The 16,891-nt window shown below is 41.4% G+C and overlaps 1 protein-coding gene across 1 annotated transcript in view; it reads right to left on the reverse strand.

The window, feature by feature from the left end:
* Nucleotides 1–1,281: 1,281 nt before the first annotated feature.
* rimbp2b (RIMS binding protein 2b) overlaps nt 1,282–16,891 on the reverse strand; it is a 154,733-nt gene continuing 139,123 nt past the window's right edge. Inside the window, 10 exon segments of the mRNA XM_046347478.1 lie at nt 1,282–3,849; nt 8,178–8,321; nt 8,536–8,607; nt 9,560–9,589; nt 9,806–9,909; nt 10,271–10,333; nt 10,547–10,715; nt 10,906–11,093; nt 12,689–12,802; nt 13,296–13,416. Of these exon segments, the coding sequence (XP_046203434.1) occupies nt 3,655–3,849; nt 8,178–8,321; nt 8,536–8,607; nt 9,560–9,589; nt 9,806–9,909; nt 10,271–10,333; nt 10,547–10,715; nt 10,906–11,093; nt 12,689–12,802; nt 13,296–13,416 (1,200 nt within the window). The 3' untranslated portion in view covers nt 1,282–3,654.

The following is a 16,891-nucleotide window of genomic DNA, read 5'->3' on the forward strand; positions in this document are numbered from 1 at the left end:
GAGGGTTGTCCTTCTGGAAGGTTCTCCCATCTCCACAGGGGAACTCTGGTCGCTCTGACAGAGCTCCATCAGGTTCTTGGTCACCTCCGTGACCAAGGCCCTTCTCTCCTGATTGCTCAGTTTGGCCGGCCAGCTCTAGGAAGTGTCTTGGTGGTTCAAAACTATAAGGTCCCACACTGTCAACTGTGGGACTTTTTATAGAGACCGGTGTGTGCCTTTCCGAATCATGTCCAATCAATTGAATTTACTACAGGTAGACTCCAATCAAGTTGTAGAAACATCTGAAAAATGATCAATGGAAACAATGCACCTGAGCTCAATTTCGAGTTTCATAGCAAAGGGTCTGAAAACGTATGTAAAGAAGGTATTTCTGTTTTTTTTTTTTTTTATTTATACATTTGCAAAAATGTCTAAACCTGTTTTACTTTTGTCATCATGGGGTATTTTGTGTAGATTGAGAAAATATTTCATCCATTTTTGAATAAGGCTGTAACATAACACAAAATGTGGAAAAACATTTACTTTCCGAACACACCGTACCTCTTTGTTCAATATCACAGTGAACATTAAGGTTATTGCCTGGGTTGAAAAATTATTGTTCCAACTTTGGCACAAAGTTGCACTTAAGACATGTAAAAAAAAAATGCAGTTAAATCAATTGATTAAAATAATTGTGGATCAAGATTTGTGTAATTTGATTACCCTTCAGTAAAAGTTAACTTTGTAGTACTGTTATTGTGTTACTGTCTAGCATGCTCAAACTCAACTCTGGACCTCAAAGCCAGTTTCACTGTGTTCTTTTCATTGTTCCTCTTTAATCAGGGACTGATTTAGACCTGTTACACCAGGTGGGTGCAATTAATTATCAGGTATTACAGAAAACCAGCAGGCTCTGCAACTCGTAGGGCAAGAGTTGAATACCCCTGGTCTAGCAATTAGTATTTGAAGTTGTGATAATTACACTTCCCGTTCCTTTTTCAAGCCTATGCCCTTTTGGAGAAATTCAATTCTGTCAATACTCAGGACTTGATATTAACGTTTATGGCTTGATTTAATCTGTAGTGCTGTAGACCTCCACTACATACAGCTCAATAGAAATTAAGGCAATGTCGCTGAGACCGCATTCACAGTAAAAGACTGTCCGCTCAATCAGAAATTACCTTTACATTTCAAATTGTGGTACAGCGCTGAACTATTTGGATTGAATCGAGTCCTTAATCCTTTGACTGCTGTTGCACCATGGCATTTAGTGAATAAAACACAGTGCAAACAGCATTACAAAATATGAAATTTATTTGATAAAATTTTTGCACATGCACACCCACACAATATTTTGTAACCACCAATATAGGCTGATATTTTTTGTCAAAGCTAGCACACAATTGCAGACTTAAAACATTATGGTTTTGAAGACACCATGGGGAAAGCTTTGCACTGTTTGATTATAAATTTTAATGTACAAAAAAGGCAGTCTGAAAATCAAGTATAAACATTTAAAAACAATTTACAAATGGACAAAGTACAAAAAGAGCAACAGTCAAAACAATATATATAGAAGCAATGACCGACAATTGTACAGAAAGTTGTACAGAATGCTTTTCGTACATTCTTTTTTTGGCAGTCTCAGTTCAAATCTCATGAAAGTAGTGTAGTCCAGAAAAAGCTGTGATATAAAGTGAATGGAAGGATGAAATGATTAACAAAATAGTGTAAGGAGTTAACAGATGGAAGGTTTCATTTCACATACAAACTGGACCAGAGAACGCTGGACATCTGCATACTCCTAATGGATAGTTTTGATAAATAAAATACATTGGCTTTCAATTAATCATACATTCACTACTCTGCTAGTTGGGTGCTGACACAAATACAGTACTTCTACCCTTTGCAAATATATGAAATGGAGAGTTGACTTCTGTGAACCTGTAGTCAAATTAGTTGAACTTATAGGGGTCATTATGGAGGTAGACTTGTCTTGTTTAAATCACAATTTCTATGTAACAACTTGATATATATATATATATTATATATATATATATATAGGGCTTTTATCTGATGGTTATTCAATCAAACCTAGTCTCTGTCATAAGTCAAACATTTTCCTGCTTCCAAGAATTGCAAGTTTGGAGTGTACTTTACAAAACTTAGTTTGAAACAAAAATAATACCAACTGCTGATTGCAACTTATCTTGGAAACAGTTAATTAAACTGGGCTTCAATTGAATTTCTTTCACATCCATTGTCTTGTACACAAATGTGTCAAAATGGGATTGTGAATGCAGTAAATACATTGCATGTATAACATGAAGAACAAAATAAAGTGCCTTATTTTTTTCATTACTCTTTTTGTGCAAAAATAGTGTGAAACATTAAAACGTAAATACACATTTACATTTCCCCCTTACTTTTTTGTATTGAATTTAGTTTGAATGTCATTTTAATGCGCAGGTCCTCCAAAAAACATTCCTACAAGTAATAAACTGCACATCACTAGTCTTGATCAACATAATTTACAAATACATTTCAAAAGTAATGCAATGACTTGAATGCATACAGGACATAACACTCCACTCACTGGACAAGATACTAACCATTGTGCATTTTATAAGGCAAATACATGGGAGGTTGGTTTCAACTAGGCATTTCATGACAATTCAACAACAAAAATATACTGAATCTTGAAACCCTGTCCTATCTAATGTCCTTGTCCAGAGTTATTTCAGTGTACCTGAAGAACTGACACTTGCTGTTAAGAATTGATACTTGCTTATCAAATTCTCTCCTGACAAGTCTTTCTGGAGATTTTTCATATTTTACCACTGCACATATCGTGACTTCAGGTGCTAAGGTGGTGACTAGTCAAATGTGTACCTGGGCTTGAATTGAACTGAATACGAATGTGACAATTAGGTTTGTATTGAATATTCTGTTTTAAGTTAATATTTGTTTTTACTATTCATTTAGCAAATATTGCTCATACACGATATCATAAAAATGCACTGACTAAGCATGCAAATTGAGCCTTGAGTTCTGATAGAAAAGGCCATTAGTTAGCATGTGCTTTCAAAGGTTGGATGGGAATTATTATTCTGGATGTGGTTTAGGTAAAACATGCAAACCTATACAGTTCAAATGACCTCAGCTGCCTGATCCTAAAACGGCTCTTTTCCTTGCATCAATATGGGTACTACAATGTGAAGGTTTGGTTAAGGTGAGCCACCAGCAGTATTATCAAGTATGATGTTGACTGGCCATTCTGAGCCCGATCCTTTGATCTCAGCCCTAAAGAGACTCTGGTATAAACCCCTCTTACTCTGAGGAACTTTGTGGTCTACAGCGTCAAACACACCTACATACCTATTGGCCTTCAAAATTGAGAATAATTCAAATCATCCATCGTGTTGCAGTCTTCTGCTTCAGATAGCAAAACATAAATGACCAGAGGTTGGCTTATGACACTAAATGTCAAACTATGAGGTCCCTGAACCATATTCAAAATACATACTGCAATTTAAATAAGAAAATATGGTTTCTAGAATACAACATTTGTACATTTTGACCACTTTTTTTCTTCTCACAGGACTGAATTTACAGTAATGGAAGTGTTGGAGATGAATTATGTGATTGATAATATACTTCAAGTATTTGAAGGGGTTATTTTACAGCGCCAAGTCTTTTCAATAGTTTCTTCCCTTTGGAGAGCAGTCCCTTTTTCTTTTTGGAGGACAAGTCGCAGGGGCCCCTGATGGGACTGCCAGGCCCCACTGTAGCAGGGCCAGAGCCAGGGATGTGTTGGCGCACTGTGGGGGAGGCGGCTCTTCTGGGTGGACCCGATTTTTCCAATGGAACCTAATGGGAGACCCGTAAGGGACAGTTCAGCGGGGTTAAAAAGCCAACCCTCTTGCACCCCAGTCACTACTCCCTTCCACTTAGTCCTTTCTGTCTCAGCAGGGCCACCATACTCTTGGCTTCATCAGTCTATCTCCCTCATAGCGTAGCCCAGTTCAACATGTAAATGTTAGGATATTGTATCTTGAGTGTACTGAGGTGCTGTATACCCCCCTCCCCCACTGCCATTTAGGTAGTCTTTCATCAAGCTGGTTTAAATAAGACTTCAATGTCAAAGAATGTCCACATACTCTTTACCAATCACATTTCTATGCTGAGATTCTCCAGAATGGCTATCAATGGCATAAGCCATGTCTTTCACACACACAAAACAAGAGATACAATATTGTATTAACACTATGGGACAACATATGACAGCAGATTTTCTTTTTAAATATAAAGGGCATTCATATACAACTGGGTTACAGTAAACATCTAATATCTAAATATTCCTTCATTGTAATCATGAGCTAAAAGGCTTCTTTTCAATTGCACTTAGGAAAGATGTATCCTTAAGATCCTATTAACATGAGACTAGTCTCTAGCACTAGTCTCTACTGTAGATATTGTATAGTCTCTGGCACTAGTCTCTACAGTAGATTTAGTATAGTCTCTGGCACTAGTCTCTACAGTAGATTTAGCATAGTCTCTACAGTAGATATAGTCTAGCATTAGTCTCTACAGTAGATATAGTATAGTCTCTGGCACTAGTCTCTACGGTAGATATAGTATAGTCTCTGGCACTAGTCTCTACAGTAGATATAGTCTAGTCTCTGGCACTAGTCTCTACAGTAGATATAGTCTAGTCTCTGGCACTAGTCTCTACAGTAGATATAGTATAGTCTCTGGCACTAGTCTCTACGGTAGATATAGTATAGTCTCTGGCACTAGTCTCTACGGTAGATATAGTATAGTCTCTGGCACTAGTCTCTACGGTAGATATAGTATAGTCTCTGGCACTAGTCTCTACAGTAGATATAGTATAGTCTCTGGCACTAGTCTCTACGGTAGATATAGTATAGTCTCTGGCACTAGTCTCTACGGTAGATATAGTATAGTCTCTGGCACTAGTCTCTACAGTAGATATAGTATAGTCTCTGGCACTAGTCTCTACGGTAGATATAGTATAGTCTCTGGCACTAGTCTCTACAGTAGATATAGTATAGTCTCTGGCACTAGTCTCTACAGTAGATATAGTATAGTCTCTGGCACTAGTCTCTATGGTAGATATAGTATAGTCTCTGGCACTAGTCTCTACAGTAGATATAGTATAGTCTCTGGCACTAGTCTCTACAGTAGATATAGTATAGTCTCTGGCACTAGTCTCTACAGTAGATATAGTATAGTCTCTGGCACTAGTCTCTACAGTAGATATAGTATAGTCTCTGGCACTAGTCTCTACAGTAGATATAGTATAGTCTCTGGCACTAGTCTCTACAGTAGATATAGTATAGTCTCTGGCACTAGTCTCTACGGTAGATATAGTATAGTCTCTGGCACTAGTCTCTACAGTAGATATAGTATAGTCTCTGGCACTAGTCTCTACAGTAGATATAGTATAGTCTCTGGCACTAGTCTCTACGGTAGATATAGTATAGTCTCTGGCACTAGTCTCTACAGTAGATATAGTATAGTCTCTACAGTAGATAGTCTAGCATTAGATGTAGATATAGTATAGTCTAGCACTAGTCTCTACGGTAGATATAGTATAGTCTCTGGCACTAGTCTCTACGGTAGATATAGTATAGTCTCTGGCACTAGTCTCTACAGTAGATATAGTATAGTCTCTGGCACTAGTCTCTACGGTAGATATAGTAGTCTCTGGCACTAGTCTCTACAGTAGATATAGTATAGTCTCTGGCACTAGTCTCTACGGTAGATATAGTATAGTCTCTGGCACTAGTCTCTACGGTAGATATAGTATAGTCTCTGGCACTAGTCTCTACAGTAGATATAGTATAGTCTCTACAGTAGATATAGTCTAGCATTAGTCTCTACAGTAGATGTAGATATAGTATAGTCTAGCACTAGTCTCTACAGTAGATATAGTATAGTCTCTGGCACTAGTCTCTACAGTAGATATAGTCTAGTCTAGCACTAGTCTCTACAGTAGATATAGTATAGTCTCTGGCACTAGTCTCTACGGTAGATATAGTATAGTCTCGGGCACTAGTCTCTACGGTAGATATAGTATAGTCTCTAGCACTAGTCTCTACAGTAGATATACTATAGTCTCTACAGTAGATGTAGATATTGTATAGTCTAGCACTAGTCTCTACAGTAGATATAGTATAGTCTCTAGCACTAGTCTCTACAGTAGATATAGTATATAGCTACATATAGACACATCCAGATCAATAAGAGTGTCATATTATTCTGCACATTGAACGTTCATAATTTATCATACGTCGAGAGGGGATAAGCGTTTCAATTTACCAGTTTTTGAAGCAATTAATCACTTTTCATCAAGGTAACTTCATCAAGGTTGTTGGAACCAATTTAACCTGCTTTAAAAAAAGTTGTATTTACAAATCTGATCACAAGCAACTTAAATATTTATACAAACTAAATAAAAAAGTGATTTTCCATTTCTCATGTTAATTAAAATAACTTTTAGAAATCGAATTGATGACACTTTCTATGAGGAAAAAATGTTAGTAGCTATTTTTGCCATTTTGCATCATTCCTTATGTGAGAGAAAAAGTGCACCCCACTAACAACTTAAAGGCATGTGGAGCAGACCACTATCTTGGGTATCTATGGGTAAAGTAATGCCAATGAAATGTTTATCTGATTGATTGGAAACCTCAACAAGAGGGAGTTGCCTGTCTGGCAGACAGTTCATTGTTTATAGCGGAGTTATATTCGATTAAGCGTGGCAGGGTGCACTACTTCAAAGAGAGGGGAGGTTCTATCAGAATATTAGCTATAGAGTCTGAATGTTACCACTAGTACTACGGGGAGGCAACCTAGGCGTGCAACAATGGCCTTTTAGCTTACCATGAGTTACAGCAGGAGACTTATCTTGAGAGAAGGACATTGGAATGTACAACACCCAGAGAAACAACTGAAGATACCATGCTTCTTGTCTAATGCATTGGCTAGAGTGGTCGTCCTTAAGTTAACACAACCTGAATGCTTTTACAATAAACTCACGTCAAATAAAAGCATGTACACTGGGATCATCCTGGTGTGTACCACAGTATCCGAGAAATATTTACATCCACTGAAAAGGGAATTAACTGAAATTTAAACTGGCAAAATAATGGTCATATAAACAGAGTGTGTGTTGCGTACTGGAAACTAAGGGGAACCCATGTCATCTGCATTAGACGAGGGCTGCGTTACCTTGGTATCCTCAGTTGCTCACTTACGTGATGGAAACAGCCTTTAAGGTGTGAAATGAACACTCTTCTTCTGTTTGCCAAGCGGGTGAGGAAAAGAAATCAAATAAAAAATGCAGTGATGGCGTTTCAATAGTCTGCACTATGAGAATGACAAATTATAAAACCAACCAAGAAACTTGAGATGAACTCTGCTCATATTCAAACATTAACTTGCAATTATTTGTTAAATACAGAATTATTGTAACATTATTTTACAACTAGTTATAATTATTATGACATTTGAAATTATACTCTCAAAGAGCAACATAAGCTTCTTGGTGCTATTATACAAGTAAGCAATATACAAAAACAAGGTTTTCAGGAGCAAATACAAAAGTTCTACTGTATTAGACTTATTGTTCACTATAAAAAGGTTCAAAGGGAAATCATGCATCTTAAAGAGAGAACATGCAGTGCTACAGTCTAGATATTTCATCTTCCAGTACATAAACTATTTCCTCTATTAGAAACACAGGTAATATTCATAAAGCATTTATTACAATGCTAAATATGCATGTGCAAAAAAAACATTGCATGTTGTTGACTGCTATTTTTCAAGACATTACATGACAATTCTGCTTTTCTTTTATTATTTCAGTCTATTCTCTTTGAGAACGCTTTATGAATATGTCCACATATTTTACAATGCATGTCCCCCCCCACCCCCACCCCCACGGCAGTCAACATTGAAAATAAAAGTTCCTATGTCAAGTATTAATAGTTTTCTTTATATTTCTGAGTCATCAACAACGTTTACAGCATAATGCTCCAAAGTCTGAATTCCCATCACACGTTCAGGAAGGAAACACAAGCACAGACGGGAAACTAAAGGAGTAAGGAGGTTAAGGGAACGGAAAGGAGCGAATGGATGACAGAGGGCTAGTACTGCGAGAGAGCATGTACCCTTTTGGTCTTTATCCGCGCTGCAGCGTCCTGCGGGTATCGAGAATCTCCAGACTGAGTGTCAGTGAGAAAAACCTCAACATCATCAGGCACTTCTTCTAGAAAGTTGGAGGGAACAAGACCTTTGTGTCCATTGAGCTCGCCCTGAGGGATCACAAACACACAGGGTGACTGGCATAGAATGTACATTGGACTCCGCAATATAGGAAACTAGACGAAAGGGATATATAAATGATCATTTTAAATTGTTTATCTTACGGCTACTATTACTATCACTGTCATTTCCACTGTGTTTATTTGCACTAAGCTGGTTGAAGAAATATTTATATCAAGTGTAAGTCACATCTCACATACTTACATAATGAAACCCATCTTCATCAATTTCACCAAATACTGTTATGACGTCACCAGCACAGAATGTCAGTTCAGCCTGTCAAAACAGGTTTGAGTTCAGTTTGACCTGCTTTCTCTACATCAAAGCAGCTTGCATCTGTTGACGATTCTCTATAACCCAACCACGTGGGATACTGTTCGGGTTTAATTTGTGTGAAATGCTGTACATCCTATTCCAATCACTGCGATGCATTGTGAATCTAGAAGTGTCGGTACAATCTTGGCAGACTGCTGCAGCTATCAAATGCATCAAGTGTTGGATATTTGAAGACAGGATTGCAACCAGTGATGTATATAAACCCTGGATGACTGACCGGGGGCGCTGTAATGAAGCCACCATCCAGCCATCTTGGCACTCATCCTCCATTGTAAAAAAAGATTTTGGAGGCAATAGAAATGCATTTATTCACAGTTTTATTATATCACAACCACCTTAATACATACTTTTAAATTATATTATGTGAACTAAACATACATATAAAACATGAAAAAATATATAAACATTTTCCTTTTTTTGTACTAATGTTATTGTCCCTACTACAACAAAAAAATACTTAAATACATGTAATTTTGTCCTTGAAACATTTCATTGAGATACTGTAGAATTCCATTAATTCCTATGGAGGACTGCTCCTTCTGGGGAGTGCCAATATGGCTGACCGGTGGCTTCAAAGCCTCTCAATGGCCAACACATAGCATCAGCAATCCAAGGTTTGTATACATCATTGATTGCAGCACAGACAATAGGCATACCGTACTACTATCTACTATCCACTTTTTCAGGCCTCTCCAAAACACACAAACCAAACGTAGGAGATGGCTCAACACACAGACCAAACTGAGGAAGGATGCCAGTGCAGGCAATGGGTGAGGGGCTGTGTTCATGAGAGGGGTATACTGTAGCCCCCTCTACCATGTGTCCACCTCTGAACACTCCAACAACAGTCAGGGAGAAAAACACACAGAGAGCGGACGCTCCTCTCACTCACCTCATTCAGCCTGTCTCTCCCATACTGTGTCTGGGGCCGTGCCAATAGAAAGGTGAGAGTGAGTGAAACCAGGGGGGAAGGGCCATAAGAACAACAGGAAAAGGTTAAGCTACTAATGGGGACCAGGTAATGGTAAAGATGGGGAGTAAGACTGGCTGGTGTATTGCTGCAATGTTGGCAAGGCAATCAGGTACATCGTTAGTAGTAACAGGGTAGAACTACCTCTACACCTGACTCTAGCAGTACCTCCACATCCACGTTGGGGGAGCTCTCCCTGGGGTCGTAGTCATACAGGGCCACCATTCTACGTGTGGACGAGGGGTGCTGACGCCCACTCCGCCTGTTCCTCTCTGGACAGAGACACAGACAGTCATCAATCAATAAGAATGACAAGTAACACACTAAACGAGATAATCACCGTACTAATCTCAGTTGTAAAATCACACACTAAAGTGACAGTATGCAATGCCTTATGATCTCTCATGAATGACCGTCTATACCAGGCAAAGGCTGAATGAACATGGTACATGAAGGTGAAAGCCATAATGAACACCCCCATGGATTTACTGAAGATGAGCATGTTAGTGACAATTCTGACAGAAAAACAAAATCCCAACTAAACGCATAAGAAAAGTAAAGAAATGGTGGAAGAAGCAAAGCGTGAAGATGAAAACATAGTGCAGAAAGAGTGCATCTAAAGAGAACACAGACCTCGCTTGGATTTTCGGGACCTGCGGTTTATTGAGCGACCATCTTTGAAGCGGTTGCAGATCACTTCACGGGAAAGTAGAGAGAAAAGAAAAAGAACGAGGGAAACGATTGTAGAGACAGAGAAATGAGAGTATCATCAGCATTAGACATCAGGGTGTAATGAAAGCAAGCGAGACAGGAAAAGAGGAAGGGAAGAGAAAATCAGGCCCGAATTAGAGTAAGAAAGAGTAGTGGAGAAAAGACAGAGAGCAAGTTGGAGTCCAGGTGCTGCCCTACCTAATTTCTCTACAGGAGTGTTGAGTGGGAGGAAGCCCTGTTTGAGTAGCTGGTCCATCATCCCATCATCCTCAGTCTGGATCTCTGACACCATGTTACAGGGGATCAGACCCGGGCGGTCACGGATCTCTGCCCTGTAGAACCCATCCGTGTCCTTATTTCCAAACACCTGACCAGCACAGAGAACAATGTTAGCAGGAGGGAGAAAGAGAGACAGCCACCACCACTACAGTTGTTTAATAGCAGCTTCACATACACAACTACATCTAACCCACGAATGCAAGTCAACACGAGGCCCTTTTGTTGTTAGGATGAGGAAAGCAGATTGGACTACAGCACTGTGTGGATCAGGCTCCCACCTTGATGATCTGGCCCTCTTTGAAGGGCAGCTCCTCGTCAGCAGCATCAGGGTTGGGGGACATGGACAGGGGGTCGTAGTCAAACAGGGCCACAAATATACGCGCCAGGTCCTCTGGCTCCGACTCCTCGTAGTACACTGGCGACCGCCGCCCTCGGCCATGTCCGCGGCCTTGCCCACCGTACTCATCTGAAACACAGAAGGCACTGCTGCAACTGCCAGCCTTGCTACTGCCAGCCCCCAGCACAGGATAGGCTGGGGTGCAGAGTGGAGTAGAGGGCAGCGGAACGAGAAGATGTCACTTTGTCAGAGCTGACAGACAGGGGAGATGAAACACATGTGTGAAAAAGAGCCCAAGATTTCAAGGGGGATTTAAAGAGGTTTTAAGATAGAATGGTCAGTCTGTACTATTGTGTCCATCATCCTAGCCACCGTGCTTCTACACCTGCAATGCTTGGGGATTTAGTCTGGGTTTCTGTACAGCACTTTGATACATCAGCTGATGTAAGAAGGGCTATATAAATACATTTGATTTGATCCTCTCAAAGGGCACGCCTCTAAAAATGTCGATAAGACCCTACTGTAATTACATACTGTAGTAACATTTATGATTCACAATTTATTAGAACATGTAAGCAGGATACTGTTTTTAGAGTTTTAAAAAAGTCTAAGCTATCTATAATTGACAGATAGGACAGATTGGATGTTTTTTCACACATCTCTGAATGCTGGTAGGACAGACACCAAAAGGACAAACAGAGTACCTTTATAACACTCATAGATACAGTTAGACAGAGGTCAAGTAGGACAGACAGCAGCACATGTCAAGCCAGACAATGGGATGCAGGTGGAACTACACGACCATGCACATAACAAAGAAAGAATGGAAACAGACTCAGACTGTTCATTGCTGTTTTACTTCACTGTCTCACGGAGCGTAAACAGGCATTCATGCGTTCCACTCTTCAAAATGAGGAAGTATGCTTCAATATCAATACAAGAGGGGTAAAACCATGCTCACATTAGAAATACAGCATTAAGCTAAAAGGGCAAATGAATATTCCTGCAAGAAATGATAACATCAAATGCCATAGCAGAAATCTGACTCATCGGGGGCGTCAGGGACAGTGAGGGAAAAGGAATCCACCTTATATTCATTCACTAGTGGATTTCCTGGAACTCCATGTCCAAACAAACCACGTTTCAATATCACAATTCAGGGAAAATGTCTGTTCAATTATGTTTTAATGAGACAATACTAATGTTCGGTTTAGATGACAGCAGTTTCATCAAGGTGCAATGGAGTGATACCTACAAGACTTGAGTGCACTTACTCATCCAATGATTTTCCTTGTCACTGGACTGTAAACAATCAGTCATGCAAAATCAACAGTCAACAGGGGGACTATATGCCCTGGGAGGAGAAGAGGAAGGGTGAAAAGAAGGGATGGGTGAGAGGGGAAGGAAGGAAGGAAGGAAGGAAGGAAGGAAGGAAGGAAGGAAGGAAGGAAGGAAGGAAGGAAGGAAGGAAGGAAGGAAGGGGGGTCTCCAAGGGAGGCCTGGGATTAAGGCTGCAGAGAGCTATACAGGGAGGGGAGGAGACACTCATTCTTCAGCTACAGAAAAAGTGGCCATCTTGTCTTTCCCGGCAGCCGAGTGTATAATTCACACTTAAGCTTGAGACTACTATTCCTTTCTAATATCAAGTAAGGTTCTTAACACGGTCTTCTATGTACTTTTCATGGTTTATTCATGTTGTTCTAGAGAGAAGCTGGGCCACATACCATCGTCATGCCATATCCTCCGCCGAGCTACACTGCCATGATAGTAAACATCCTCCTTGCCAGGTGAGAGGTTTCCCTCACTTCCCTCACTGTTACTCTCCATCATGGTGATCTCTACAGAAGACACCAATCAGATCACAGCGTTACTGTCAGGGACCCCCCCCCCCCACACTGCTCTACTTCACAGACCAGCCAATGCCTGGCTGGACATGCTGCTGGAGGGGAAGGGGCTGGGGGGATCAGGGGTCATGGGGAACAGGGGGTGGGATAAGGCAACAGGTTGTAATCTGGAGTTCTTCAATGTAAAACAGCAATGCTTTGCACTGTGTGAGACAGAGGGAAGGGTAAGAGCAGGTGAGCCCTTTATGCACACAGTATATAAAGTCGATAGTAAACAGTAGCAGCCCCTCCCCCTTAACTGCTTTGGCACATTTAAAAAGCCAAGTTAGAGACACCGTAAAGAGGTATGAGGTTGGTCAGAACTACAGGTGTAGGAGCACACCACAACTACAGAGAACTACATGGTTGTTTAAGGTCATGTGTCTATGGGAGAGATGTTCAGCTCAGGGGAGGACGGGGCATTCCATCATGTATTGACCACACTAACCAATGGAAGGAACCATCATGGGTCGTCGCTGTGGGGGGTTGCCGCCATGGACAGGCCTCCTTCCTGAATGGTCCAGCCGGTCGCCATGGGAGCATCCATGGGAAGGGGAGTTCCCTATAATCTTTAGAGGGCGAGAAAAACACAGCGCAAGTTAAAACAAGCTGCCTTTTACACTGCCTCTCTCACATAACAAACCAGCCATTCAAAACGATCACAAAACCATAGGAGCAAATGATATCACTTCCATTTGTCCTTAAGGAGGCAAAATAAGGGTAATAAATAAACACATAAAATAAAGACACCAAACAAACCAAAAAACCATCAACAGAACCAAAGTAAATCAACTCCAGACACCACAACAGGATCAGATGTTTAGCTAAAGACCATTTGTTTTTTGTTCTGCTCATGTCAGCTCCTTGATGAGAAGAGTGAGTGAGCGAGTAGAGGAAAGAGAATAGAATGGAGAAAGGCATAGTTAGCTGAGCACAACCATGATGGCTTCAGCCTGGGGCCCAAACCAGAGAGAGAGAAACTGAGGCCCAAAGGCTTCTCATCCGGTTAGTCATACAGGATATATGGGACAGAGATGGGGGAGGGGGATCGAGCAATAAGATGACCACTGCTGTGTGTAGTATAGGAGGAGGAGAGGAGATTCTGTTGAAAAGATTATGGAAGAGCATGAAGTGGGGAGAGCATATTGTCTCCAGAACACTAACATAATGCAGATGGACTGAAGGCTAAATCAGCTATAAGACTATGAGAGACTATCCTCCATGTGGTCCTACTAGAAAAGGCTTTATCTGTCAAGGACTACAGCCTTTACGCGCAATGAGAAGCAGGACATGCTGGAATAGAGGTCCCCCTGTGGAAGGCAGTGTAATCAGGGTAAAGTCAGAGGTGGGATAGGATGGGCAAGACGTCTGTCATAGCTGCATTTCAAACCCATTGGCTGGTAGAGAGAGGGGGAAGGCGGAGCAGAATAGGGATAGCGCATCCCCATGCAAGCTATAATGGTTGAGCTGCCATTTTGTTTAAAAAAGGAATCTTTCTCCTCAGACACATCAGAAACAAAAACTTTCTGAAATGGCCTTTAGATAATCAAAAAAGCTTCACTTAAAAACTCACTGGACGTTCTAAGAACGAGCAAACTACACACATGAAAAACTACAAATAAGAATCACCATGAACATGTACTAATAACTTGCCAGAATATTGGACAAAACAAAAATAAATCAATGTAAAGGTGGAAGACCCATAGAGAGAAAAAACACCAAGAAAAAAGGTATGGTTTTACTGCTTGCTGATGGAATGTACAGCAGGTAAGAGTCTGAGTCACACACACCGGCGGCTGGTCCGAGACCCTGTTGAGCTTGTTCACATAGCTGGCCCTAAGGTCCCTTTGATGAGGCCTGTCCAGCTGGTGGAGCCTGCCCTCGCTCAGGGCTCCATCCCTGGGGTAGCGTCTGGGGCTGTGCCCTGGTTCCCTCTCCCACTCCCGGCCTGGCCCGTAGTGCACCTCCCTGTACCTCAGGTCAGACATGTGGCCCGTCTTAGGGCTGTCACAGTGGTCCTCATCCATGCTGCACTGCCGTGTCAGCTGCCTCTTCCTGCCTGCAGCCAGGGCCCGTCGCTCTACCGGCCCCTCACAGTGGATGTAGTGGACAGGACCCCGCATGGGGCTGCCGTGGGAGTAACCCCGGTACCCCAAAGAGCCCTCCTCCTCACTGCCACAGTCCAGGCCACTGTCAGGGCTCTTGGTGGTCTGGCGGCTGGGCCGGTTCAGGCTGCGCTCCTCGAAATTACAGCCATAGCGGGGAGAGGAATGCTGGCGCTGCAGCAGGCGACGGTGGTTTTTGCTGGGGGAGAGGTGGTTGTGCTGGTGGGGGTCCTGCTGGTAGATACGGGGGCTCCTGCGGTGCATGCAGGGTGTACCAGGCCTGCCTTCGTCGTCAAAGCGCAGGCGCTGATGATGATGACCCATCCCATCCACTCCGTCCGGCTCGTCCTCGGCAACCTCAGGGATGCTGTGGAGGCGTTTACTACGCAGGGACTTCTGTCTCACCACCTCCCTCTGTAGGTCCCAGCAGTCCCTCTCCTCCCCCAGGTCCTGACGCCTGTAATACGCCTGGAAGACCAGGATGGGACAGCCACGGTGCAGAGAGCAGGGTGGATTGGTTTGGCATTTCAATTAAGAGTTTTGTTTAAAATGTAGTTTTTGAAGGTGTTAGAACAGGCAGGAAACAACAACACAGTGTGTGAATAAAAAAATAAATGGGAAAAAGACAAAATAAGAACAGAATTAGTTATTTGTGGCAGAATGGCCAGATGTAAGGCATGCAGTGTCATTCCGTGAGCTGGGGGAAATAGCATGCTCTGAACGGGAATACGTGGGACGAAAGCAAAGGGAGTAATAGACAGTAACACTGAGGATGGGTCTGGGACAGATTAGAAAAGGGTGCAACAAATCTGCCAAGGGAGAAATACTCACAGATAAATGACACAGGTGACAAACTCACCAAACATATAAGTGAATTAACTATGCCAAGAAAAGACTTCAAACACATTGCACCAAGCACAGCCTGGGCAAGTGAATGAGACCTACAGTATACACATTAACCAAGAGGAATGTGGCAGCAAACTAAGCAAAGCACTTGCATAAGCATAATAAGACATTTAAAAAGTGTCTCAGTCTGTTCTAACATTTTCAGACATGACCCGAGGGCTGTTCTTATGACAGATTTAGAGTTTCCATCAATAATGACTATAGACTGAATCTCAGCTGTGTGGCTTCTGATGTTTGACCCTGATTGCACTACTGCATAGGACACTTTCCAGAGCATAGTAAAAAGACACAAATACATACAGAACATGAATGAGACATACTGATTGGTGACATGATGAGGTACTATGGAAAACGTAGGCAAATGCAGCAGATCAATACACCTAAAAAAGACAGTTCTGTTGAGTACCGTACAGTGTGAGGGATCACATCTGGCTGTACTCTTATCACCTTGATAAGTTCAACGTTTCACACGTATTCCCACAGCATTGCATGACTGTAAACATGTTTCTTTGGAAATGACCTGGGGACCTTTCATATAAACACTCCCAGTGAATACAGAAGACCATTTAACTTGTTGTTTATCATCAACACAGTAAATATAACCTATGTTTCACTGCTAATAATAATGTCACTCAGGAGACCTTGTTGCATAATGATTATTGACCACACATCCACATACTCAATGGAGACATCATCAACGTCCAGAAAATAACTCAAACACAAAAAGGTACAGCATGAGACGGACACAACCCAAAGTGAATTATTCCATTTAAGTAGCCTAAACTCACTTAAATGAGATTCCCATATGCATTCGATATGCCATGACCCTTCTAGATGATGATACAGTACATTTTAAAATATCAATGTTTGGTCATTGACATATTCCTTTACAACACATTTTTAACAGATTATTCATGAACAGTAAGTCTACTAATTATCCCGTTTTTACAAAATATGGACAGTCTTAATTAAACTGTATATTAAAATGCATATTGAGACAAAACAACATTCCATGTTTCTATCGATACCAAGC

This window comes from Oncorhynchus gorbuscha, linkage group LG04, assembly GCF_021184085.1.
Source record: "Oncorhynchus gorbuscha isolate QuinsamMale2020 ecotype Even-year linkage group LG04, OgorEven_v1.0, whole genome shotgun sequence".
NCBI classification, from domain to species: Eukaryota; Metazoa; Chordata; class Actinopteri; order Salmoniformes; family Salmonidae; genus Oncorhynchus; species Oncorhynchus gorbuscha.